Genomic DNA, 27,656 nt, shown 5'->3' on the forward strand with positions numbered 1-27,656 from the left:
GCTGTTTATTGGATCAATACAGGTAAACATTATATTATGCGACTACGCATTACTTTATTATGGAGAGTTTACAACCTACTAGTTAAGTCTTGCCTTAAGAACATGTGGTGCAACCAAACTTAGTTACAAACTAACTAGTAATCCCTTAGTGTGAACTTAACGTCCTAACTTACGCACAGCTGGTGCAACCTTAGCCAGGTGTCAGCACGCAAGTCAGAATTGAGGTAGGCTATGAAAACATGATGAAATTAAAGTATGTTTCTAGATAATACTGATGATCTTATTTTGACTCAAACATTATTGGATCCTGTAGATGGACATCAGAAAATTCTTTGGACGAAGCAGGGACAGGAAAGCAGAAAGGAGAGATGAGTTTGAGGGAGGTAAGTCTTGATAAACAAACCTGACATCAACAGTCGTCAGAGTCAGGTTGCAGACATCAGATAAAAAAAACATCAAGTCTCAGGAAAACCTCTGTCAAGTCTGTGGAATTGCTGAGAAAATAAACACATTGTTGTGTTATGTAGTACTGTCTTTGAATGTGTATAATAACAATGAATCAATCTTTTGGATATTAAATTAATCATTTAATTTGCTAGCGCTAGTTTAGGACACTACATAAACAGTTGTCATTAACTATGGCTGCTGTGTGCTAATTACCTAGCAACTAAAAAGGACTATTGTTTGGTTTGTTTTGAGTTGTTGTTGCAAGTAAACTTAAGTTTCAAACGTCAGTTTAAACTTACACTAATTATGTTAGCTAGCTAGTTATTAATTTATAGAAACAACACTTCTGCATTTATAAAGTTAGAGATAGCTCAGCTAGTTTTGCAAGCTAGCAACCAAACTCAGCCAGTTTAGCGACCAACTCTCTGCTCATTCCGAGACCTTTTTGTCTACAGCTGTTTCATCTGAGGCCATTGGATAATGCAATTTACGCTGTAAAACATGTTGAGAATGTCCATGTACAGTATGTTGAAGATACTTAAATATTTCCATAAAGATTAATTTATCTACATGTTTCCCAGCACTTGTTGCAGTGTAAGAATAGTGGGTTAAGCAAGGGAAGTTTGTATAGTGCATTGTATTGCACACTTCTTGCACACAGAGTTAAAGGTACAGACAAGAGCAGCCTGGTATCTACAGTATATGTTCATTATTAATAATCATAGGACATTACTTTAAAAGCTCACACAGCTGATGTTATTTTCCATTTAGTAGTTAATTTAACATGTTATGCTAACATGTAAACTAACATGCTTTAGTTATGTAACACGTTATAGTTATATATAAACATGTTATAGCGATTTTTTTATCATGTTTATTATTCAGATTATTATTATAATTCTGTTAGCTTTCTTATTTATTCTATTTGTTTTATTTATTTTCAAAAGGGAGACTTTTACACATACTTGAATTTAAAAAATGGTTTCAAGTTTCAATTATAATAAAGCGTTTGTTCAACCAAAAAAAAAGCAAGGGTCAACTAATAATAATTGTGTAATACCGTGATATTTTCTGAGACAGTTATTGTACCGTGAAAATCTCATACCATTGCAACCCTACTCAGCATGTCCTGGATTTGACCTTTCGACTCCAGGTGTGGTAGTCAAGAGTCTTTACTGGCTGAGCTATCCAGGCCCCCATGAGTATTAACTTCACTCTCACCAAGCACAAAGTAGAGCATTAAAAAGAGGCTGCTTAGCTATTCGTATTTTTGCTGGTTTCACATGTGCTCAACTTCCACCCATGCCTTCTTCGCCCAGGGAATTAAACCGTGCAAAGGTAAATGTGACAGCCTTAAATCAGAGTATGAATTTATTTGTTACATGTCCAGTAGTTTTATGAATCACAAATTAACAAAGTTCAAATACATCAAATATACATATGAAACTAAACCAAAACTAACAGTGAACACTGCGGTTCAAGTTATTTGTACTGTTGCAGTCAGTTTTCTCTGGTGTTTAGAATTTAACACACTGAACATCTATAAGGAACTATATGGTATGCAAGAAAGCCCCAGCAGAAACCTGTCGCATGGCTCATGCAAAGATATAACTTGTCAAGATATTATAAACATAAAACATCTAGAGTAACTTACCATTTTTCTTATTTATTAAGGATAATTTACTCTGATCATCAGCATCTGTCACGGTCCTGTATGAGGACAGAGCTGTTAGCTTTAAAGAGCCCTAGCTAAACAACCATCAAACAACCCCTTTTAAATGGTTGAAAACAAAAGTGTTATTGCATTTAAGTACTATGTAATGATAACGGAGCGCTGTATCTGTTCATAAACCACATTCAATAACACTAACAATGCTATCAACAGCAGCACATTACAGCTGACCTTAGGGAGCATTGATAATTAAACCACAATTCCTGAATATTTGGCAACTAAATTCGGATGCTTTATCAGTCAGTTGGGCATTCGTGTTCTGTGTTTGCATTTGTAGTTTTGATTCAGAGCTCTCACCTGCTGTACGCATGTACTACTTCTGCTAGGAGGAGAGGCGATGAAGTCAGTGTCGAGCGCTCCGATTGGACGTACGAGTGCACGCGCGGCTCAAATGAGCCAATCGCGTGACTCTGTTTTCTAGTGACGTTCTCCACCAGTTTTTCTGTGCAACCACTGGGTGGCGCCATGATGATTCTAATAGACTTTTCAGTGTCTGGTTTCAAAAAGCAATGTGAAAACTATCAAAACGAGCGATCCAGATGTAAATCAACCACTGTTTACTTATTAGGTGGAGTATCAAATAATGTTAGGCTCATCTTGTGCAGTCGTTGGCTGTCATAACAATTCAACATAGTTTAAGGTGCTCTCAGTTAACTTGGGAAAGTTCTGAAGACTTCTGAAGGGTTCAAAACAGTTTTCAAAATAGTGTTACTATGAATGCAACCTTTAATACAGTGAAAAAGACACTCTATTGGCATAACAAAAATGTGTATAAATAAATAAAAATTTCAAACATTCTTATGAATGTCCATGTACTAAAATAAAATATTGACAAATAAAATATATGCCATGAGTGTACCTACATTTACTATTACTATTATTTTGAATGGCCATAGATAATGAAGCAATGTGATTACAATTTTGCCTAGTTGCAAAAAGTAGTCCAAATTTACCTGATGAACTTTCAACTTTTGCTAATTATAAATCATCGTTTTTTTATATTTGTGTATATACCAATATGAAAAAACAATGATTTATAATTAGTAACACAATTTGTAAGAAACTCCAGTATGTTGAAGGGTTTGCTCTAAGAACATGTAATATTACAGTTCAACTATTTCTCATTCCCACGTTCATGGGGAAAAAAACACCTTAGACGGACATGTCACGTGACCATTATGATTGTAAAAGTCGGACAAACCACTTAGCTATAGCGTACATGATTATGGACCCCATCCAAAATGCTTTGATACCAGCTGAATTTGACTTCCGATACATCTGTATAATATCCATTAATGCTCCATGATTGATTGAATTAAGATTGAAATCACAATTTAGCCTTAACTCATCACTTCAGTCAGTGCTGAGAGAGCAAGCGGCGTCCTCTAGTGGTCTGGATGAGATTGTCTGTTATATATTAAACCAATACAATACAGAATTTAAAAGGGGGTTTTGTTCCTTTAATTAAAAACTTTTTTTTCTTTTTTGCATGATGTGGTTGGCATTTCCATGGAATTGACCAACATATGCATAGTATAAATATGTTATTTACCGAACATACATGCAAAATGTTCTATTGTTTAAAACTGCAAAAACAGATGTGCAAAAAATGTTGAGAAGTACAAAATATATATTTTTATTTATTTATTTATTTTAAATATGTTTATCTTGTATTATCTTTCCTTGTTGGCTGTCTTAAAAAATGTGGCCTGTCATGTGTTCAACAGATCCAATCCGTAACAGTAAAAAAGCTTTTGTACTTCCTTGTACATTTTTAAAGCAGCATTCCTAAACAGTGATCTAATAACAAAATAAGGTGAGTGGCCAGATGAGGTTCATTCACCAGATGAGTTTTAACAAGGAATAAGGTTTCACCTCAAGAGGCCACTGTTAAACTGTAGAATCAAGCTGTTTTAACAGTAGAATTCTATTCAGCAGAATACTATTATTGGTCGACCTCGCTTAACAAGACAGCTTCCTCGCGAATCCAACAATCGGACAGGTTGTTGTTACTGTGGTACCTATAATCAATTGTCTTCTGTCTGTAGTCATCTGAACTGGCAGCTTGTGATTTTCTCCTGAGGACTCTGCACATATTCACTCTCCACTTCCTCTGACTCAGACACTATCTCCACGGTAACCCTCACAGAAGTGGCACTCTGATGAAAAAAAACCCATAACATCCACAACAGTTTTCATCACGAAATGCATTCATTACCAACATTAGCTGGAAAAAAAAAGTTGTATAGAAAACACTCCAGGCTTCCTCAGCCTGTAGTAGATGTCTATGTAGAGACATATACATGTATCTTATTGATTTCAATGGAAAAATAAATGCACTGTCAAATAGGTAGCCTCCTTCTAAGAGGCCTTTTTCTTTTAAACAGAGTTTATTTGTACTGTGATGTAACCTCATCAGGCACTACTGACCAATGTCTCTATGTTCTAACCTCTTTAAGCCGGCCCGGGCCGCAGTGTGCCATGGGATGTACCCCACTGATCCAGGCTGTGGTGGCCTGCACCTGATGAGGACCAACGAGATCCTGCAGAGAACAAGTAATTAAACACTCAGATAAAACTTAGTGAACATCTTATTACTGAAAGAATATTTTAGTGGAAAGAAAATCAAAAATAAATATTCCATACAAAGCTTTTCAAGTATACTTCCTCTTTAACTGGCATGACTGATTAAGAGTGTCTTTAAAGGGAGGGAGGTTTAAGCCATAGATACTGAAAAACAGTAACAACGCAGGAAATTAGGTTTGCTTTACTACATTTAAACAACTAATACACGATTAGTCAAAGTAGGCATGCAATATGCAATAGTCAAACATGTATATGTCAAACTCAAAAAATTAAATAGCAGACATGCATTTAATTCAATATCTAAAACATTCAAACATGCAAAAGTGAATTGGATTTCAGACCTGTGAGTCTTGGCTTTTGGCATTCATAAGAGCTCTTTTGAGCATGGCCTTCACCAGATTATTATCTAACAGAAAAAAGCACAGAGTTGAACAACATAATGCAAAACAGACAGAGTTTCTGGGCACAAGTCAATTTTGGGCATTTCGGGATTATTCGCATCAGTTACTACCCATGCCTGCATGTTACAAAAAGTTACAAAATCTACTGACAGCCTTGTCAATGTTACAAAATCTTGATTGAAATACTTTTATGTGAATTTGAGTAGACATTAAAATGTTTCCTCAACTTCTGGCAAGTTCATATCCCTACGGTTGTTTTTTATTAAAATGAACTTTTTACTTTTCGATATATGAAGGTCACATTTAAATTGATTTGAAAATGTTTTATCAGGCCTTCAACATTTATTTTTTCTTTTATGTTTAACCTATGATGTTTAGATCTCACTAATTTGGCATTGTCCTAGACCCAGCCTTTCAATATTAAATGAAAATGCATTATAAACATTCTGTCACAGTCTGTCTCCCTCACGTTATTCAAGGACTCTTATTTTGAAGTTTTCCTCCGGACTACATCTCCCATACTGCACTTACCATACTTATATGTATATCCCATACTTATCACTTCCATCTGCTCCTCATCATCCTCACAATTATTCCATTCCCTCATTTAGCTCCTTGTGTATAAATACCCTCCAGTTTTTTTATTGATTGTCAGTCCTTGAAGTTTTGCGTTGTGTTGATGAAGTTTAATTACGTTTAAGGGTTTGTTTTGATGTTTAGCTTTATTGTTTTGTTTCACTCCAGAGTTTGTTCCACTCCATTAAGTTATAATTAAAAGATTGAAAGTATCTACTCCTGCGTCTCCTCTCTTCCTCTTCAAGAACCCAATGTTACAGAAGGACTGACCATACAAAATGTAACTAGCAGCTATGTTCACTCTATTGAGCCGGGCGGATTTACCCATTAGGGAATACTCCCTTTACTTCAGCACCATTGCCAGCTTCACAGGTTTTGAGGACTCTCATCTCAAGTCAATATACTGGAGAGGTTTAACATATTACCGGTGGAGGGAATTGCCTGAGATGGGAGACTACACTTGGAGGGAATATGTGAGGTTAACCCTGGATCACTCTTGAATCAGAGGATCCTCTGACCCCAGCTTTAGTGGTCTCGGACTTCCACAGTGAATGCCCCTCCCTCGAATCCTTCCACGGCTCCTCCCTCCAAGCCTCCCATGGTCAACGAGCCAGAGCCTGTAGCCTCGACCGTCCCAGAGCCAGTAACTGTAGCTCCATCTGTCCCAGAGCCAGCTTTCACAGAGCTTATTGTCCTAGATTCCATTCCACCAATATGCCCACCCAGTGTACTCCTCCTCCGCTGGCTCTACCCAACATCATGGACACACTAGTTCCGTCCTGTACCCTGGTCCTTCCTCCTCTGCTGGCTCCATTCAGGATAATTCCTCCTCCTGGTCAGCCGGTTCCTCCCATACCACCAGCTCGACCTTCGCTCCCTGCGAAACTATGGTCAAGGGGAACCTCAAACCCTCCGACACCACCTAGACCCTCCGAGCCTTGGACTCCACCTTGGCCCTTCGTTCCCTTTGTTGCTCAGGCAAATGCACAGTCACTTGTAAAGGCTGAACCTTATTAATGGCAATGAGATGCAGCTGCTAATATAGTGTGCGGCTCAATTAAAGGAAGCTTCATTAGGATTTTTGACAAGCCCTCACATTTTATGCGCTTGGCACATGCAGATGGGAGCCTTTCAGCCTTTGCAGTATTTAAATTTGTGCACTAAATGTTTAACCTATTAAGATAAAGCACTTACTCTGACATTAGAATACACACAAATGAGATTTAAAAGGTTGGTTCACTCAAAACTTACAATTATTCAGTGAAATAAATAAAGAGAAATTTTGAAGATATTGATGCTGCTTTTTTCCTATACAAAAAAAAGAGTAAATGGTGACTGAGGCTGTCAGTCACTAACATTATGAAGAGCATTTGTGATGTACAAAGTGGGGATGTGCACAAGTAATCGATTAATGAAGTACTCGTTCATCTTTAAATATTCAACTAGTAAAAACACTACTTGAATAATGCAATATGAGTTTCTTTTGTGCCTTTGCCTGCTGTGGACAACAATGAAACAGCTTCCTTTACCTAAATCTTGCCATTACAACTCAATACATTGGTTGGTTCTGAGGATGCATGACATTGTTTAAGTAATAGTTCACCCAAAAAAATTAAATAATATTAAAGTGGCTGTATCGCATCAGAAGACTTTGAATTAGAGATGAATTGATATAGCTTTTTTTAAAACTATCCGATAATGATTATTTGCACATTTACATATCTGATAACTGATATGCAGATCAGATTTTTTTTTCTAATTTATTTATATTTCATCTTTATTTTACAGAGAAAATATTAAACAGAATTTTTTTTTTGCAAAAATGTTATTTTACAATAATAAAATAATTACAACAACAACCAAGGACAAGGGAGTCATTGCATGAATGTAATCTTATGTTTTATTTAAACTAGACCTATTGTTTAAAGGTTTAGCTGATGTTTAATAGGCTAAAGGCAAATGGTTAGCCCTATCACCTAACGATTACAGCCCCATTGACTCCCTGTGCCAATGCATTGATGAAGTAAACAGTTGGATGTGCCAAAACTTTCTTCAGTTAAACAAAGACAAAACTGAAGTCATTGCGTTTGGAAACAAAGATGAAGTTCTCAAGGTGAATGCATACCTTGACGCTAGGGGTCAAACAACTAAAAATCAAGTCAGGAATCTTGGTGTGTCTCTAGAGTCAGACCTCAGTTTCAGTAGTCATGTCAAAGCAATAACTAAATCAGCATACTATCATCTGAAAAATATTGCAAGAATTAGATGCTTTGTTTCCAGTCAAGACCTAGAGAAACTTGTGCATGCTTTCATCACCAGCAGGGTGGATTATTGTAATGGACTCCTCACTGGCCTTCCCAAAAGACCATAAGACAGTTGCAGCTCATACAGAACGCTGCTGCCAGGATTCTGAGCAGAACCAGAAAATATGAACATATCACACCAGTCCTCAGGTCTTTACAATGGCTCCCAGTTACATTTAGGATTGATTTTAAAGTATTATTACTGGTATATAAATCACTCAATGGGCTAGGACCTCAATATATTGCAGATATGCTCACTGAATATAAACCCAACAGATCACTCAGATCATTAGGATTACATCAGCTAGAAATACCAAGGGTTCACTCTAAGCAAGGAGAGTCTGCTTTTAGCTATTATGCCAGCCGCAGCTGGAACCAGCTTCCAGAAGAGATCAGATGTGCTCCTACATTAGTCACATTCAAATCCAGACTCAAAACACATCTGTTTAGCTGTGCATTTACTGAATGAGCACTGTGCCACTGTGTCCGACTGTTTGCACTGTATTTTATTTTATTTCATATTCTAAACTGTTTCAATTATTCTTTTTTTTTTATTCTTATTTTAATCTCTTCTATGTAAAGCACTTTGAATTACCATTGTGTATGAAATGTGCTATATAAATAAACTTGCCTTGCCTAAAAACAGTAAATACATCGCTGCAATTAAGTCCATCCCAAAAGCATCAGACTTATTAATATTGTTTCATCGGTCTCTAGATTAAAGCAGCTGCCTCACAGCATTCTTTCCTCACACACTGCTGGAATGGCCATCTTGCGCGTAATTTCAGATTTGGAAAATATTCTGCAAAGCGGAGATCAATTTATTTGTCTCTGCGGAGAACGGCCTCTGGTACCCAAGCTCCACTAGGAGTGGACGCAGTGGCCCACAAATGACCTGGTGTGCCTCCTTCACTCTGTCATATGCAAAGTCCGAGAGGACAAGGAAACGATTTAATTGGTTGCGCTGTTGTGGCCCAATTAGTCCTGGTTTCCAGATGTAATAGAGATTCTGCTGAGGAGGGATCTCCTCTCTCAAGCGCAGGGCAAAATTTGGCATTCCCAGCCCAAGCTGCGGAACCTGCATGTGTGGCTCCTGAATGGAGCACACTAAACATTACGGAACTGACTCTTTCGGTTATGAACACCATATTACAGGCTATAGTCTCGTCTACGAGACACCTTTATGCACAGAAATGGAATGTGCTCACTGCTTTTCACATGGCAAAGACCCAGTGAACTGCCCCATACCTGAAATTCTCACATTTCTTCAAGAGCGATTGAATGCAGGGCTCAAGTTTATATGGCGACTATAGCTGCGTATCACGAACCCGAAGCCAGCACCTCTATAGGCAATCATGTCTTTGGTCCTAAAAGCGCTCCCCCTTCGAGCCTCTGGACTCTGTTGAATTGCGTGTGCTTTCTCTTAAGACCGCATTACTGCTGGATCTGGTCTCAGTAATACGGGTTGGTGATTTGCAAGCACTGTCAGTCGACAATTCATGTTTGGAGTTTGGTCCGGGTCTTTCAAAAGCCACTGTCAAACCCAGAAAAGGCCATGTGCCTAAGGTTCAAACCATGCCCTTCAGAACGCAGGTGGTTCATCTTCAAACCTTTTTCCCTCCTCCATTTAATTTGGATGAGGTATAGTCCTTGCATTTCTTGCCCTGTATGAGCACTACACTTAAACGTTGAGCGCACCAGCCAGATCAGACTGTCTGACCAACTCTTTATGTGCTATGGAGGATGCACGGAAGGAATGTCCATCTCCAAGCAAATACTTTCTCTCTGGATCTTTGATGCGTTCGTCCTGGCTTATGAGTCGCAGGGTGCAAATTGCCCAGTTGGTATTAAAGCACTCTCAACTAAAGGCATGGCCTCTTCATGGGCATGGACGAACTGTGTGTCCTTACAAGACCTATGTTTTGCAGCAGGATGGTCTTCTCACTAGGTTTTACAACCTAGACGTAACATCTCTCTCATCACAAGTCCTCTCTGTCTAGAGCGCTTGCTATTTAATTGGTCAAACATATACTTATTCCCCTCTTTTCAAGTATGGGATCCCGGTCATTTTACACAACTGCCTGCATTCATACCATTGTATTTCCCAAAAGTCACAAGCACTTTCATTATGAATAAAACTTCCTTCCCGACTGTGTTCGTGAAGGGGTTAATTTGTATGACTATAGTTAATATTTACATTCTGAGAGTTCCCTCCTGACTCACCATGAGGGTCATGCACTTCCAGCATACTCATGTTGGTCGCCGTCCTATGGGACTGCTGCATCATGCTTCCTCTCTGGGAGGGTTATGTCATGTAGTGCGGCTTGATGGGACTCTGTTCCTCATAAGCGTCAGCTTACTGACTCAATGTAAAGTAAACTGAATTATAAGAGAACGTCTCAGTTGTGTATGTATGTCGGTTCCCTGAGAAAGGAACGAGACATTGCGTTAGCTGGCCGTACTACAGACTCAGAGTTTTTTGAGGTGCAAGCGATGCGCTCTTGTCCCACAGTCAGACAATTCTGAGGAATGGTGTTTATATATATATATATATATATATATATATATATATATATATATATATATATATATTATTTTTTTCTTTGTCTAAACAAACAGGTTGATGCCCCCAAAAAGTGTAAAAACTGACTCTGCTGAGCTTTCAAAATTGGTTTATATGTTTGAGCAGTCCGACATAGCAACATTGGCTCAACCAATGGAGGGAGTTTGGGGCGAGACCCACTTTTTTGAGAACAGTGGCAGATGTGGGGAGTGTTTGGGAAACCTGTTTAAAACAATCATTGTTTGCAATGTTATTTGGGACTGCAAAAGGCATCTAAAGTTATATAACAGTTTTCAATGCGACAGCAAGGGGAATTCCTCCTGGGGTTGCAAATAGGTTCACTCAATTCCAAAAACAAAAACACCAAATCACTTCATGCCTTTCATCACTTTATTCTGCTGAACACAAATCCAGATTTGTAGAAGAATATTTCAGCTCTGTTGGTCCATACAATGCAAGTGAATTGTGTCCTGACATTTGAAGCTCCAAAAATCACATAAAGGCAGCATAAAAGTAATAAATACGACTTCAGCAGGTAAATCCATGTCATCTGAAGCGATATAATCACATTTGGTGAGAAACAGATCAACGTTTCAATCCTTTATTATTATTATAAGTCTCCACTTTCACTTTCAGAAAAGTTCAAACGAAATGTTTTTAGAAAAAAAAGGACAAATATTGGTTTGTTTCACATCCAAAACTACCATATTGCTTCAGAAGACATGTATTTAAACACTGGAGTCATAAGGATTATTTGTACACTGTCTTTATGGAGCTTGAAAGGTCAGGTCACCATTCACTTGCATTGTATGGACCTACAGAGCTGAAATATTATTCTAAAAATCTTCATTTGTGTTCTGCAGAAAAAAGAATGTCAATGTCATGAGGGTGAGTAAATAATGAGAGAATTTTCATTTTTGGTTAATCTGTCCCTTTAAGGCCAAAGTATACTTCAGTTGTCCGCGTTGCTGGTCGAGAAGTGCACAGTAATGCGTGATGCAAATTTCGACATCAGTACATTTCCCGTGGATTGTTCGTGTTCGGCCCAGATTTTCTCAATACGTGCCCTCATCTGTGCACATTGTTGATGCATGCGCCTGATGTTAACTGTACTAAAAGAGCATCAGAAAGCAGCCGCAGTGCACATACGTATTCGCTCGTGGTCAATAGAGTACTTTGTCAATAGCTTGACCGGGTGCAGTCTGATTCATAAGTCTCTCTAGTAAACAAAGTATAGAGAACTAAAAAAAATTTCTCCCAGAAACACAAAGTTTACTTGGTCAGTAGTAGGGGGAGGGACATTCCCAATCTAGAAAGAATTTGATTGGACAAAAATCGGTGTAGTGCAGTATGGATCATCCACATTTTTGGATGATTAGAAATACAGTAAATTTGTATATCTTCTAAAAGGGAATTTTGTCAACATTTAGGAGATACACTTGCATATACTGTAGATGACATCAAAGGAAACACGCATGAACTAAAAGCGTTTTGATTTGATGGTGTCTTTTAAACGCAACTTATATTTAAGTATTCTTTCAATTTAATTGGAGACTTTTGTATTATAATTATAATCGTCTATATATTCATAGGACTGGCCCCTTCATACATATTGATTATTTTTATTTTTTTATCCTTATCTAGTAATGACAAACGACTGTGATTAGTCCATCCTGACCAAACTGACAAATGGATCAGGTACAATGTGTGACAACATTCAGACCACATAGTCTTTCTAGCAAGTCAGTCCACTGTCGGCCATCTTTGGAACGCTCTCGGGAGGTTATTTCCAGTCATGCCAGTGCAGCTCCTATCTTTTTAAATGGAGAAAGACAAACATTTCAAAAACACTTGGTCAAGATGACGATCTAAGAACATTTTTCACATCAAAAACAAAATCTGACAAAATGCAATCATAAATTGTGATTCTTTACCTCATATTATGCCCCCAATAAAATTCTCAGCTTCTATAGCATGCATGCGTATTCTAGAGTTAATTGACAGGTGATGTCTGTATCTAAAAGGTGATTGCCGTTTAGTACATCCATTGACCATTGGGTGCTCGGAGCTCCTTGGTTGAGCGTTCCAATTTCTCCCATTCATTTTAATAGAACTGGCCCATCTCTGCTACATAATCTCAGACTAAACCCTGCTCATTTTAGAACCCCTGTTATAAAACTGATAGTTCTGACCCTTTCTGATTGGATGAGCTGTGTACCAAGCCGTTATAAAATGATAACAAATGCATTCTAACCGCATAACATTTTAGTTTAATATCAATGCTCCAAATTGTGGGATTACAATATGTATAGTGATCATACGTTCATAGAATGTTCTTAGGAACAACTGTAAATTACTTGGTGGAAGAATTGTTTATTGTGCTGATTAAAGTTGTGGCTATTAATAAATGTAATTATTTAATGCACACTGGTTACTTTAATTGCTGTAACATCTGTTTTACAAAAGCAATAAGCCACTCGAGTCTGTGCATTATTTCACCCTTTGTTCTTAACTTTTGACTCTCTAATGCAAATTTATGTAATAAATAAATATTGGCTTTGCTCACTCTCTCTCTCTCTCTCTCTCTCTCTCTTTGAAATAGACTGTTTACGGGAATAGGAATGGAAAGCTGAAATTTAGATTTAAAAGCATGGAAATAAGACGTCATATTCTTGTCTCTCTCCATATAGGCTATTCTGACCTTCCGAGTTTTTCACATTTTTACTTGTAAAGTAGTTGCAAATTCTTTCCACACTTCTTTGAATACAGGCAGCAAAAAAGGCAAGTTTTGCTTAAATCCAGATCTTTCCCTGTGCACGCTTGTCTTAACTGAATTGAAACATTGTGCGACTTTTTAATGTTTCTGAGCAAATAAATAGTAATTGTTTTAAATATACTAAAGTATTATGAATATTAGTATATGTAATAAATAATTAGAAACAGAGATAATTCTGCTCTCTCTCAATCCTGTTGGAAAATCCCAGGGCCTATGTCAATTACGCTTACAATATTACATTATGTTTGATGAGAGTTAGGTCAGTTTACACTTAAATGTAATCCATGCCTCAGCAGAAATGAGGTTTCATCATAAAATCTGTAATTGAATGATACCTTTTAGTAATCTGACCTGAATTGCTTTTAGATTACTTTTTGATTACTTCCATAAATCAGTGAAATAATATATGAGTAAAATAATATTGAAAAAAAATATTGCACATTTTTAAAAAGAAAGGAAGAACAATACTTGCAAGAGTCACCCCTGATTGATGCAAATCAATTCATGACGAAATCTCCTATTTTGTCCACGACACTGAATAGAACAAGACAACTATGTCTGAATTGTTCTTCTTACTTTTACACCCAAATGTTGGCATAACCCACCATAATTATGTTCATTTTGTCATGTTGATTAAGTTTGAAGTGCCACTATTTTACATGTAGTATATTTTAAAGAGGACATCCTATGGGCATTTCTGTGATATAACAAATCATGTGGGGTGTGAAACTGTAATCAAATCTAATCAAAGTCAAAGACTTTTATTTGTCAAAGTCAATGGTGATAAAATATTGCAACAAGCTCTGTGCAAATTCACTGGCAAAAATAAGTGGTGAAGTGGATAAAAATCTTGTGGTGAAGTACATAAAGAGGGAAAGAGTAAATACTTTCTACACTGAATAAGTTAGCTTAAGCGTGAACTTGAAAATAATCATTCAATTCTATATTTTCTTTAATTCAAACTTTTAAAAATGCCTGCTATAGTGTATAAGTATATATTTGTTATGATTATTAGTTATTTTACACTGCATAATGTTGTATGAATCTTACAAAGTTTCTGAAATGTTTAAGTGTAATTTACTCTCATTTCAATCAATAATGTCATAAAATATATTAGATTTACTGAATTCTTTGGCATTAAAATTTATTCAGAAAAACTGTGTGCAAAAACTTGCGAAATAAAAATGTGTCATAATTCTTTTTCAGTGTGTGTTACACTGTAGCAAAGTGTGGCAGCATGTAATATAATATAATATAATAGAAATATAAATATAAAAAAGTAAAATTATTTGTTAGGTAACTTCACTTGGTAACATGAGCTATATTAAGCTGAAGAATAAAAACAAAACAAAAACTGCATGAATTAACTTTTTAGAGTGTGTGAATAAATATTTTTAAAGCTTTTTTTTATGCACCAAACACTATAAAAATGTATGTATATATATATATATATATATATATATATATATATATACATACACATATATATATATATAAAGTTTCTATTTAAATCAATAAAAATATATTTTTGCATTTAAATAAATGATTTATTTATCAGGGTTTAAGGAGGTTATCGGAAAAGGATGTCGGCATCATTGTTGCATACAGGTGCAGGTGATGGGTGCGGTATAGAGCAGGATGCCCCACCCTGATGTGAGTTACAGCAGTACAGAAGGCATCACTCTCACGAGGAAGGAGCACAAACAGAAGCATATTTGCGCACACTCACCTCGTTATGAGCTGTCGCGTCTGCATCCTGCCATGCCATCCTAGTGGGTTCTCACTGAACAGAGTTGAATCCAGCTAGATGTTCTCCTAAATAGCTGGATATTATGTACAGTGGACTTTTAAAGGAGGAGCCCTTTCTTGACCTCTCAGATTGTAGTGTGGAGCAAAGGAGAACATAATATATCTCATCAAAGCTGTACTGGTGTGCTGAACATTGTGTTGTTTTCAACAAGGACTGAGTCCTGTGTGTGTGTGTGTGTGTGTGTGGGAAAGAGAAAATAATGGCTGGATGTTGCATGTCTGCGGAGGAGAAGGAACGGCAGAGGATAAATCAGGAGATTGAAAAACAACTTAGGAAGGACAAGAAAGACTCCCGTAGAGAACTCAAACTGCTGCTGTTGGGTAAGATATTGATTTAAGAATGAGCAATAAGACTATGTTCATATTACTGCAATGAACAACACCATTACAATGCTGCCTTCATACATCCAATAAAAATAATTGCAAAAATGGTCTGATAAAGTGAAGTTAGTTCTGAGGAAAGCTCTAGCATCATGTGTTTGCAGATGCCACTTGGTTTGATATTTTGTTATCCGTTTAAACCTTTAATGGACCCACCTCTATTAAATCAATGGAAAAACTCAAATCAAATCATTGAGATGTCTGTAAAAGCATTAAGTGTGGCTTAAGTGTCCAAATACTTTTAAAGGGGGAATTAAATATATAGATATCTAAATATATATATATGTGGTTTAACTGCAGTGGCACCGTTTTAAACAGCAGTTCTTGGCCGCACTTTCATCATCTATGTCTATGCTATGCAAAAGCATGCAAAGCAGAACCTGCAGTCAACTCTAAACAAACTTTTCTCAATAGCACTCCCTCCTTCACCAACCTTAAGTACACACAAGTGCTCAAAGCAGAGTTTTACTGTAACACAATCAATATCATATGGAGAAACAACTTTTTTTTGTTCTTTTTTTTCATGCATGTTTATTTTCCAACTATGCAGCTATCTTAAAGGGATAGCGTACACCAAAATGAAAATTCAAAAGTGAATGGTGACTGATAATATACTGCCTGAACATCTCCTTTTGTGTTCTATGAAAGATCAAAAGTCACACAGGTTTGGAACATGAGTAAATTGTTTTCATTTTCGGGTGAGCTATCCCTTTAAGAAGGTGCCTTATTCATAGAAGACAGTTGCTATGCATGTAATGTTGAGTGTAATTTACTTGTAACAGTGTAGTCGTTCATACACAGCTGTGCTGTGAGGTGAAAAAAGTGTGTGAGGTGAACCCAACCCCTAGTAGATTCATTATCACGCTGACCACATTAAGAGCTTGACCCTTGGGACAGACCAAATATAAAGGTCAAAATAATCATTCATTTCACATTACTTTTAATGGGAACTGGCAAAGCAATAATTCCAGTTTTCTATAATAATAATGTTCTATAAATAAAAGGTCAATCCTAGCATAATGATGTGTTTTATGGTATGTAAAACTAAATATTTGCATTGTGCTTTGCTGGGTGTGTGTTGGTGCATTATTTTGTAATAGTTTCAGTTCTTTCAGGTGTGACCAGAGCAATCTGCATATGAAGGCTATTGAAACACATTATGGAGCTGTGTAGTAGTAGTACGATGAAATGGAACATACATTTATGACAATACTTGCATTGTAAAAATTTTGTCAGGTACCTAAAAAAATTAGCTCATTTAAATGACTTTTGATTTAAGATGATCCATGCAGTGCAATGGTAGGAAGATCCTGTAAAAAGAGATTATTATGAAATATTAAGAGAGAATGCTCTGATCTTTGGTCCGAAATGCAGTCTGCAGGATATATTCTTGGTTCAATTCTCTACTTGTGAAGGGGATCATCTGATATTATGTCTGTCTGTGCTCTGTATTGCTTTTTCCATCTAAATTAAATGTAAACAAAGTTTCAAAACGTTAAATTATATGGACGATATTCACCTAAAAATAGCTCATTCTGAGCCTGCCACCTAAAGGAACATTATGGTTAAATGTACTGTATTAATGCCCTTTTCAATTGAACATCTTTCTGGAACTGAGAAATCTCAAAGGACTCTTGGTTTCAGGGTGCGTTCATTCAAATATGGTCATCTTCATTTATGTAAAGCATTGCAATGTCATTAGGACTTTCTCAGAATGCTAATTTATGCAAAGAGGGGAATGGTTGCATGGAGATTTTTGTTTTAAATTTTAATCTAAAATGTGAAATTCCAAGAAGCAAAATTAACTTTTTGCCACACTGCATATATATATATATATATATATATATATATGTATATAGTAAGAAAGAACCGTTGTTGCCTTCTTGGATTATTGTTTGATGGTAAATTGTCCAATGAGGTAAAATTATTAGAATACACATAAACACACCACACTGACTAATCTGCTCATTCATATACATTATGCTTCATTTTCAGATTGCAGATGGCATTAATCCTGTTATTTTCAAGGCAAATACATTTCAATTAATGTCAATTAAGTTCAAAAGCAATGACTCCAACTGGGTAAAGAGTTTAAGAGAGAGAGAGAGAGAGAGAGAGAGAGAGAGAGAGGGGCGATGCAGATGCTGAGACAAATGTTATGGGTTTCCCATGTAAACATATGTGGCTATAAGGCAATGCCTTTGGGAGTTAATGCCGTGCTTCAATGTCATTGTCTTCTAGTCATTAAATCCCCCTTAAATGGACAGTTCACCCTGAAAAAAAAGAGAGAGAAAATTCTCTAACCCTAATTCATTATTCACTCACCCTCATGTCGTTTTAAACCCATATGACTCTTCTGTGGAACACACAAGGGGAAGGTTTTCAGAAAGTTTACGTTGCTCTTTTGCACTTTTAAAAGTGAATGGGGACCAGGGGGCTGTCAATCTCCAAAAGGACAGAAAACACCATAAAATCATAATGAAAAAATAGTCCATATGACTCCAAACAAGTCTTCTGAAGCACATACATAGACTTTATACTTTGAAGTTCAACTTTTTATTCAATCAAGCCATAATGCCACTTCTCCAGTACAACAGAGAACATACGATGGGACAAAAAAAAATGATCTGCTGAAGAAGCATGGTTGCGTCAGTGCATGGAGAAGCGCAGTTGAATAATGGCTTTAGTGTGGACACTGTACCTCCACTCAGGGTCTGTTTACTGGCAAGAACAAGACAGATATCTTGTCACGCTGCACTTTAAACAAAACTAACTGAGAACATTCCCCTCCACTTTGCCTCTATCTTTCCCTCCTTTAACTGTCTTTTGTGACTTTCGTGCCTGTCAGCTGGCTGAAATAGCTGCAATTGTTCTTTTTTATTTTAAGTACTCTATACAATCCATTTTATTTCACGTTTGTCATTTTGAACTCTTGTGCTTAGTTGGTAGACCAAAACCCTTTAATCGGTAAGTGTCCGCCCCATTTGGCTTTCAAAAGGATTTGATGTTCGATTTGATGGATAATTGAAAACGAACATAATATGAACTTCTATTAAAGATTTCTGTTCATGTTTAAGGAAAGTGTATATGGGACTTTCCTCAAATATGGTGCCACTTTCAGATTTCGATCAGGTCTCGATGTTTACAATCTTTGTCCATCCAAATGAGGACCCAATAGGCCAAATTCCGGACAAATGTTCTTGCCCAGAAAATTCCCTGCACTCTGCTTTTGACATCACATCCTTTTTGATCTCCAGATGGAGAGATGCTACATTTGCTCTAAAATAAGCGAAAGAACCCTGTTTTTAGGGTTGGCATTGTTAGGGTTACGAGTACATTAGTGTCATTACTATTCAGGTGTTTCTGAAAATCAGACGTGCTCAGAAAATAATAAAAAAAAATGCTTATTTTTTAGATTTGCACATTTTAATTTTTATTGAATTGTGTTATTTAAAAAACAAATTATTATTATTTTGTTAAAGATAACTCAATTCAATTTGAAGGAATTTTTTATAATAAATACAAATGATAATGTATTATATGAGTTTTATAATATATATATATATATATATATATATATATATATATATATATATATATATATATATATATGAATGCAGGTAAAGTATTTCTGAGTAGTTTTGGTCTCAGTACTTTGCGCATGCGCATGTTCCAGATTTGGCCACTGGGGGCAGAAATTCAGAAAGCATAGACTGATTTTAGCAAAAAACATAAATAAATAAATTGACCTACTGTTGCCGATTTTCCTGTGAGATCAGTCTGCCCTGTTACCCAAGAAGCAATAAAAAAATCATCAAACATTTTTTTATTTATGGGAAAAATGTGTTCATCAATGACTAAAAACCAACATTTGGTCCCAAACTAGCTAGCCTTTGACTGAGAGCTTAATTTACAATTTATAACAGTTTAAAATTGTATTCAGATCAAATATGGGAATTTTCATTTCATTTAAATTAAATAAATACTAAACCAGCTGTTCTAATATTTTGTTTTCTGAAGGTATTTGTTGAAAAAGGAAAAATAAAAGGCGCTACTTTGTGCCCTGTTCATTAAAGTGTTGTTAAATGCTTTTTGAAGTTCAGTATGCAAGATTTTTTTTTAAAAAAAGAGTAAGTAAAATGCAGAAGTGAAACTGTTTAAGATCAAGCATGTTCCACCGCAGGATTGCTCCTCAGTATTTTCAGTGATATTGGACAATATGAAATGATCCTCAGACATGTACGTGTTGCAGCTGCTCTGAGTAGACACAGCAGCTGGAAAATATAAACACAACTCTGGCAAAGCCCACATTCAATCTGTCGAACTTGTAGCTGCAGTAGCCAAACACTAAGCAGATTTACTTTTTGTTCATCTCTCAGAGAACAATATACACATGAGAAGTGGGCCAGATTCACCCAACCATTTGTCTTATTTCATCAGTCACAAAACCAAAGATCAAGTGATTGTTGTAGTTTAATGGTCAGTACTAATGGTAAAGCATTGTATTAGTTACATTATCCAAGGATACTGGCAAAGGACAGAATTATAGGTAGTGTTCAATCAATATTGTCAGAAAAAAAATGATCTATTTTCTCTTTTCTCTATCTATAGGCACAGGTGAGAGTGGCAAGAGTACCTTCATTAAACAGATGAGGATCATTCATGGCTCTGGATATACTGATGAAGATAAGAAGGGCTTCATTAAGCTCATCCACCAGAACACCATCAGTGCCATGCAGTCCATGGTTAGAGCTATGGACATGCTCAAGATTGCTTATGCTCAATCAGAGAACCAGGTACTGAACACTAAACACCAACACAAAAGCACAAAACTGTCTGGTACTAGATATATTATATATATTTCAATGCTGCAAAAAATGGCTATTAAAGGGGTCATATCATGAGGAATCGTATTTCCTTTGATCTTTTTAAAAAATAGAGATTGATGTACTATGAAAATATTCTGTTACTTTCAGGACTCGAAACCTCCTCCCTCTGTATAAAGATCATTAATTGAAACTAAAGCCAAGCACACACGTTACGAGTCACAGTCTTATTGGTCATTTTGGTGCACACACTATACAACTGAGCGCAGATTGGGTGCATCAACATCAACATTCATCCCTGACTGAAGCAGCCTCATCCCACAGTGAAATCGGAAAACAGCAGGCTGACTTTTCATTAGCTAAAATCTGTCTGTGTTTACGGAAATGTGAAACACTTCCCCCAGTGGCCAAAATTGGAAGAGATGTTGGGCATGTGTGAAATGTCCACAGAGGGGCCAAAGTGAGTTTTCAGCTGAACAGGCTGCAATACAGTGAAGAGGAATGCATATTTTATAAACTGTACCCCTAACCTAAACCTAACCATCAGTGGAGTAAAAATGTAATGTTAGAGGGAAAAATACAACCTCCTAATTGCGACCGTCACTGATTATGCAGGACGTGATTACTTCCTAATGTGGAATCTGAACCCGGGTCTTCCACGCTGCTGATGCAACATGCTTCCGGTTGCACCACAAAGGATGGTAGACATGTTAAAGCTGATGCAAAAATTTCTGGTAGGAGATGCCACTTGTTGGAGTTTCGGCATAATGTGGCAATCCTAGGGTTCCGGGACTTTTGGAAACAGCAACATGATGAAACAACAAAACCGTGTGATCATGTTGGACTGAAGCTACAATCCTGAAAAGCATTCACACTCACACAATGGCAGGGTTAATCAGTAAAAATATGTCATCAAGCATAAAAGAAGGTCTTGCGGTCATTTTTGCACTGATTTTTGCACAGTAGCTGGTTTGGGAAACGTGGGTAGCAGTTTGATGTTTAATATTTATTTTTGAATTATTTCCTGGCTTCTGATTCCTAGTGCATTGCTCTCCTCTTGTACTCTTTCTATTAAGTTGTATAGTGTGCACTAGGCTCTAACAACAAAAAGACTTTGTTAAAACAGAAATCGTTAAAATATGATCTCTCATATTTACATTCCATTGACGCCAATCTTGTGATACTTGGTCAGCCCAGTCACACGCGGTAATGATGAAGAAGGACAGATACTATTACACTAAATACTGACAGTAGAATAACTGATGATAAGAGTAAACATGAGAAAGTACATCAAATCTAATACTGTTTCTGGCTGTGTGTAGCACCTGCATATCCTTCTGAAAAATCCCAAAAGAAGACATGAGCTGATGATTTCAGTCTGATCATACCAGTTTGTGTAGCACATTTTAGCACAGATATGTTATGGTAGAAAGCAGTTGAGAAAAACTTATGAATATAATTGTAAATGTGTGTCTGAAACTTTTCTTTATAACTGAAACAGTTAATTATGTGTGGTCTCTAGAATTTTGATAATTACTTTTTAAACATATTTACCGGTTTGTTTTCTTTTAAAAGATTTCAATTCCTGTTTATGAGTTCTCTTCCACTTTGACTTGCATTAAAGTATAGTTCACCCAAAAATTTTAATTATCCCATTCCTCAAACCATCCTAGGTGTATATGACTTTATTCTTTCAGCCAAACACAATCAGAGTTATATTGATAAATATCCTGGCTCTTCCATGCTTTATAATGGGAGTGAATGGTGCCTTAGATTTTGAAGCCCAAAAAAGCACATACATCCATCAAAAAAGTAATCCATACGGCTCCAGGAGGTTAATAAAGGTTCTGCAACGAAGTGATGCATTTTTATGAGAAAAATATACATTTGATAAACTATAATAACTGGCTTCCGGTAACGGCCATAAGCACATTCACAAGAGAGTCGAGTTCCGGCATATGATGTAGGCGTAGCGTAAGCCTCCTCCATCTCCCGTAGTTCCTGGTTGGTGTACTAAGATTCAGACAAATAGGTCTGGGCAAAAAACTAAATCTCCTCTTCTCTTATATCGAAATCCTCTGACATTTTTCTTTAAAAATCCTCGTTGTTGTCTTCTAATTCGTGAACAGCGTTTTGTTTTGCTCTATCCTCCACGATTCCATGTTCATCATTTCTCACCGGAGCTTACGCTACGCCAGGGCATACTCCGGAACTCGACTCTCTTGTGAACGTACGGAAGGCCTTTACTGGAAGCCAGTGATTATAGTTTATAAAGTTATAAATATTTATATTTGTTTTACAAAAACGCATCACTTTGCTTCAGAAGGCCTTTATTAACCCCCTGGAGTCGTATGGAATACTTTTTTGATGGATGGATGCACTTTTTTGGGCTTCAAATTCTAAGGTACCATTCACTCCCATTATAAAGCTTGGAAGAGCGAGGATATTTTTTAATATAACTCTGATTGTGTTTGGCTGAAAGAATAAAATCATCTACACCTAGGATGGCTTGAGGGTGAGTAAATTATGGGATAATTTTCATTTTTGGGTGAACTAACCATTTAACTGGCTTTTTTCTACTCAGGTCCTTGACCACACCGTCTCATTGGTTCCCCAGGGAGATGGCGGAATCCTGATAGGTTGTTCTTGTCTCTACAGGGTCATGGTGAATTGGTGAATGATATTGAGGTGGATAAGATCATGACTTTGGAACCAGCCCAAGTGAACGCCATCAGCAGTCTATGGAATGACGCAGGGATTCAGGAATGTTACGACCGCCGTCGAGAGTACCAGCTAACCGACTCTGCCAAATAGTCAGCCTTAACATTCTGAACCATTATTACACTTATCATATACAGTGGGGTCTAGAAGTCTGAAAACGCATTGAAAATCTGGGATTCAAAATTTTATCAAAATCATGAAATCATATTTACGATTTTGAAAAAAGATAAAGAAAAAATTTTAAATATTAAAGAAATATTATTATGATTTAAAATAAAAAAATTAAAACAAATTATATATAAATATATTTATTGAAACACTAATCAGCCACAACATTAAAACCACCTGCCTAATATTGTGTAGGACCCTCTCGTGCCGCCAAAAGAGCTCTGACCCATCAAGGCCTGGACTCTTTTGGCGGTGGACAGGGGTCAGAATGGCACTCTGTCCTGTCTGCATCTATGCAGCCCCATTCGCAGCAAGCTGCTATGAACTCTTGAGTTCTGACACCTTTCTATTAGGGCCAGCATTAAGTTTTTCAGTAATTTGGGCTACAGTAGCTCTTCTGTAGGATCTGACAAGATGGGCTAGCCTTCACTCCCCATGCGAATCATTGAGCCTTGGGTGCCGATGACCCTGTCGCCGGTTCACCGTTTGTCCTTCCTTGGACTACTTTTGGTACGTACTAACCACTGCATACCAGGAACACACCACAAGGCCTGCTGTTTTGGAGATGCTCTGACCCAGTTGTTGAGTGCATGCTGTCGTTCAAGCAAAATGGGATATCTATTTTTATTTTATACTTAATTGCAAAAAGCTAAATAGAAGCATTTTCACTGGTGGTCTGAGACTTTTGGACCCCACTTAAATGTTACTGGGAATTCAACAGTAGTTTTACTTGGTATGCATTTCTCAAAATATCCAGCATTGGTTTTCTCATCTCTGTCAATGCCTGTCTACACAATGTGTGGTATAGTAATGTATAACTTCCTGTGTACCACAGTTGTATCCTCACAACAACTATAAAACCAGTTCCATCTCTGGTCATGACTTGACCACAGTATTTGTTTCCATTTCCAACCTCACCCTTCACAGCTACCTGAGTGAACTAGATCGAATTTCAGATGCAGCGTATGTCCCGACGGAGCAGGATATTCTCAGAGCCAGGGTTCCAACCACAGGTATCATCGAGTACCCGTTTGACCTGGAGAATGTCATCTTCAGGTGAGAATCTCAGCCATCTTCTACCAGAAGAACGCTGGCTTTCTGGTTGATCCAAAGCAGTTTGCAATTCTGGCAAAAGTAATAAACCTCATGGACATTGTTGATGATGTCATCAGGATGGTGGACGTCGGAGGCCAGAGGTCAGAGCGCCGGAAGTGGATCCACTGCTTTGAGAACGTCACCTCTATCATCTTCCTGGTGGCTCTGAGCGAGTACGATCAGGTTCTTGCTGAATGTGACAATGAGGTCAGTTTCACTTGCATCAGTTTGCTTTTCTCTGTTGTTTTATTATTTATTATATTATCATTTTAGTTCAGAGGGTCAAGAGCTGAGGAGATATCTTGGTTAATAATACATTAAAACACAGCTGTTTATTTGTGTCTATTCTAGAACCGCATGGAGGAGAGTAAAGCTTTGTTTAAAACCATCATCACGTATCCCTGGTTCCAGCAGTCATCGGTGATTCTCTTCCTGAATAAAACAGACATCCTGAAAGAGAAGATCGTCCATTCTCACCTGGCCACCTACTTCCCAGAATTCACAGGTGAGTCATTAATTGGATGACGTAACATTTTCATGTTCCAAGAATCGTTTATTTTGGATCAATGAATGACCACCATACATTTAAAAACAATTGTTTTCCCTTTTCACATGATCACATTATTGCAACACACTCCAAAATGTTGTAACAGTCGAGTGTTTACCACTGTGCAACAGCACCATTTCTTATAATAACACATACAGTATTAAGTGTTTAGGCATTGAAGACAAGTTTTTCCAAGAATTTTCCCCATTCGTCCATTATGCAGGTCTTCAGCTGCACAACTGTACGGGGCCTTCATTGCCGAATTTTGCGCCACACATTCTCAATTGGAGACTGATCAGGACTGCAGGCAGGTCATTCTAGCACCCGCACGTTCTGCTTACACAGCCATACACTTGTAGTCTGAGCAGTATGTGGTTTGGTGGGAAAATGCAGAGACATCCCTGGAAAAGAAGGCGTTTGATGCCAGTGTACTTTGCTTAAAAATGTGTACATCTCTTTCTCCATTAATGGTGCCCTCTTAGAGGTGAATTACCCTTGCCATGGGCACTGACGCACCCCAATAACACGACAGACTTTTGGACCTGATGCTGATAACAGATTGGATGGTCCTTTTCTTCTTTGGCCCAGAGAACACGACAGCTGTTTTTTTTTTTTTTCTTCAAAAACTATTTGAAACGTGGACTCGTTGGACCACAAAACACGATTCCACTGTTCTACTTTCCATCTCAGATTAAACTGAGCCCTGAGAAATCAAGGGCACTTCTGGACAGTGTTGATGTATGGCTTCTGCTTTGCATAATGAAGCCTTAAATTGCATCTGTGGATGCAGTGGCGAATGATGTTGACAGACAAAGGTTTACCGAAGTATTCCTGATCCAATGTCATGATATCCATTACAGACAAATTATGGTTTTTATACAGTGACGTCTGAGGGATCGAGATCATGCTCATTTAGAATTGGTTTTCCAGCAGGACAACATGAAACCACATAATGCCCAGACTTCAAGTGTATGGCTGTGTAAGCAGAGAGTGCAGGTGCTAGAATGACCTGTCTGCAGTCCTGATCTGTCTCCAATTGAGAATGTGTGGTGCATTATGAAGCGCAAAATACGGCAATGAAGGCCATATACAGTTGTGCAGCTGAAGACCTGCATAATGAATGAATGGGGAAAAATTACCCTTGTTAAACTTAACAAACGTGGTAGAAAAGATGAATTTCAAGTTTTTCCAAAAATGGCCCTTTGCAACTTGAGACTCATTTTTATTGAGCATGTCACATTTTTGGTATTATCTTATGATGCAAGATATAATATGTAGTGTAATTCAGTAGCTCTCAACTAGTTGTACTATTTCAATGGGTTGTACTGAACAAGTAGTAACTCAACACAGTACCAGATATGAAATGCATAGGTCCAAATATGCAAAATTATTAACATGGTATAAGCTCAATAGGAAAATTGCCAATTTTGTAAATGCATAAACAACAGCAGAAGTGAGATTTACCAGCATAACATATACCTGTAGAACAAACACTCTGGTTGAGATCGACTGGTCTGATCATTTGTGACTTCTTTTTAGGCCCCCAGAATGATACAACGTCAGCGCAGGAATTTATTCTTAAGATGTACATGGAACAAAACGAAGACAAAGACAAATCCGTCTACTCACACTTCACCTGTGCCACTGACACGGAGAACATCCGACTGATCTTCGTTGCTGTGAAAGACACCATCCTCAGACACAATCTAAAAGAGTTCAACCTGGTGTAAAGTCCATATCTAGTCTTTTTCCTGAAGGGGAATCTCTAGTCCTGCTCTCTAAAGCCATTCTTCCAGGTCCAACGTTGAGTAGTTAGCCGTCAGATTATATTAACATTATTCTACCTAAGAACTTTGAGGAATTAACTTGGGGAAGGGTTCAATGGAGTAGATCTGGAGTGGGATCTTGAAAACAAGCCTTAATCTAAGGAACAAATTGTATTTTTAGTCCTATTTAGAACCTCTAAAATCTGGATAGGCTACATCAAGCACCTATGTAGATATGGCTGTTTTGTTCTTTCTGTGAGTAGAGGTTATTAAGGATGCTACTTAATAGATTTTAAGGCGAAATACATTATTGCTAATTTTACTGCTGTAATTGATCAAAGTCTTAAGGACAACTTGTATAAGAGCATTTCAATTGCAAAGTAGAGGGAAAAGATTATATGCAAAAAATGTTGTTCTGGGTTTAAAAAAGAAAGAAAAATGAGCAAACATGCTCTGCATGTGCCTTACATAGTTAATACCTGGGCCCGAATCATAGTCATATGTAGAAATTAAAATATATTAATACCTCTCTGAAAAATAACATATACTATTTTAAAAGATTTGATGGTTTTACTGTCAAATTTTACATTGTAAATTATATTTATGATCTTGAACATAATGCATATTCAATTAATAAAAATTAACCATTTCACAGGGCAAACTTCTGAAATGTTCCATATTTATTTTACACAGCCACTAAACACACAGAGTTAGTTTAATTCTTTATTTTACCTCAGAACTGAATGTGTACTAGTGGTTGAGAACAAGTTGTAGTGAATACCTGAAGTGCCTTTGAACTGTAATGTCTTTGATAATATTTATTAACTGTGAAAATAAAGCTTATACAGGCATGTGTTGTTTTATTACTTACTAAAATGATATTTATAAAAACGATAGCTCTACATTCTTATTGGATAAGGTGCGTTTGAAGCCATTGTAAAAGGACGATAAATGCACAC

The 27,656-nt window shown here is 37.0% G+C and overlaps 1 protein-coding gene across 3 annotated transcripts; it reads left to right on the forward strand.

Moving 5' to 3' along the window:
* The first annotated feature begins 201 nt into the window (after positions 1–201).
* Positions 202–27,542, forward strand: LOC127630473 (guanine nucleotide-binding protein subunit alpha-14-like). Of its 3 annotated transcripts, XM_052108020.1 has the most exons (10): positions 203–224; positions 314–383; positions 4,228–4,315; positions 4,639–4,735; positions 20,186–20,370; positions 23,059–23,213; positions 24,217–24,345; positions 24,462–24,591; positions 24,736–24,889; positions 26,471–27,542. In XM_052108020.1, exons 4-10 carry the CDS (start codon positions 4,666–4,668, stop codon positions 26,659–26,661), a joined length of 1,014 nt encoding a protein of 337 aa, XP_051963980.1. In that variant the 5' UTR covers positions 203–224; positions 314–383; positions 4,228–4,315; positions 4,639–4,665; the 3' UTR covers positions 26,662–27,542. The 3 variants fall into 3 exon arrangements, with proteins under 3 accessions (XP_051963978.1, XP_051963980.1, XP_051963979.1); XM_052108018.1 differs by having other exon boundaries at positions 202–224; positions 4,228–4,735; XM_052108019.1 differs by lacking the exons at positions 203–224; positions 314–383; positions 4,228–4,315; positions 4,639–4,735 and adding an exon at positions 15,067–15,514.
* Positions 27,543–27,656: the final 114 nt, after the last annotated feature.

The sequence above is a fragment of the Xyrauchen texanus genome, chromosome 37 (assembly GCF_025860055.1).
Source record: "Xyrauchen texanus isolate HMW12.3.18 chromosome 37, RBS_HiC_50CHRs, whole genome shotgun sequence".
Classification (NCBI taxonomy): Eukaryota; Metazoa; Chordata; class Actinopteri; order Cypriniformes; family Catostomidae; genus Xyrauchen; species Xyrauchen texanus.

Coding starts and splice junctions, on each gene's coding strand:
- LOC127630473 (XM_052108018.1), top strand. CDS start 4,612: ATGTCTCTATGTTCTAACCTCTTTAAGCCGGCCCGGGCCGCAGTGTGC. Junction 20,371..23,058: donor ATGCTCAATCAGAGAACCAG/GTACTGAACACT, acceptor TTGTCTCTACAG/GGTCATGGTGAATTGGTGAA. Junction 23,214..24,216: donor CTAACCGACTCTGCCAAATA/GTCAGCCTTAAC, acceptor CACCCTTCACAG/CTACCTGAGTGAACTAGATC.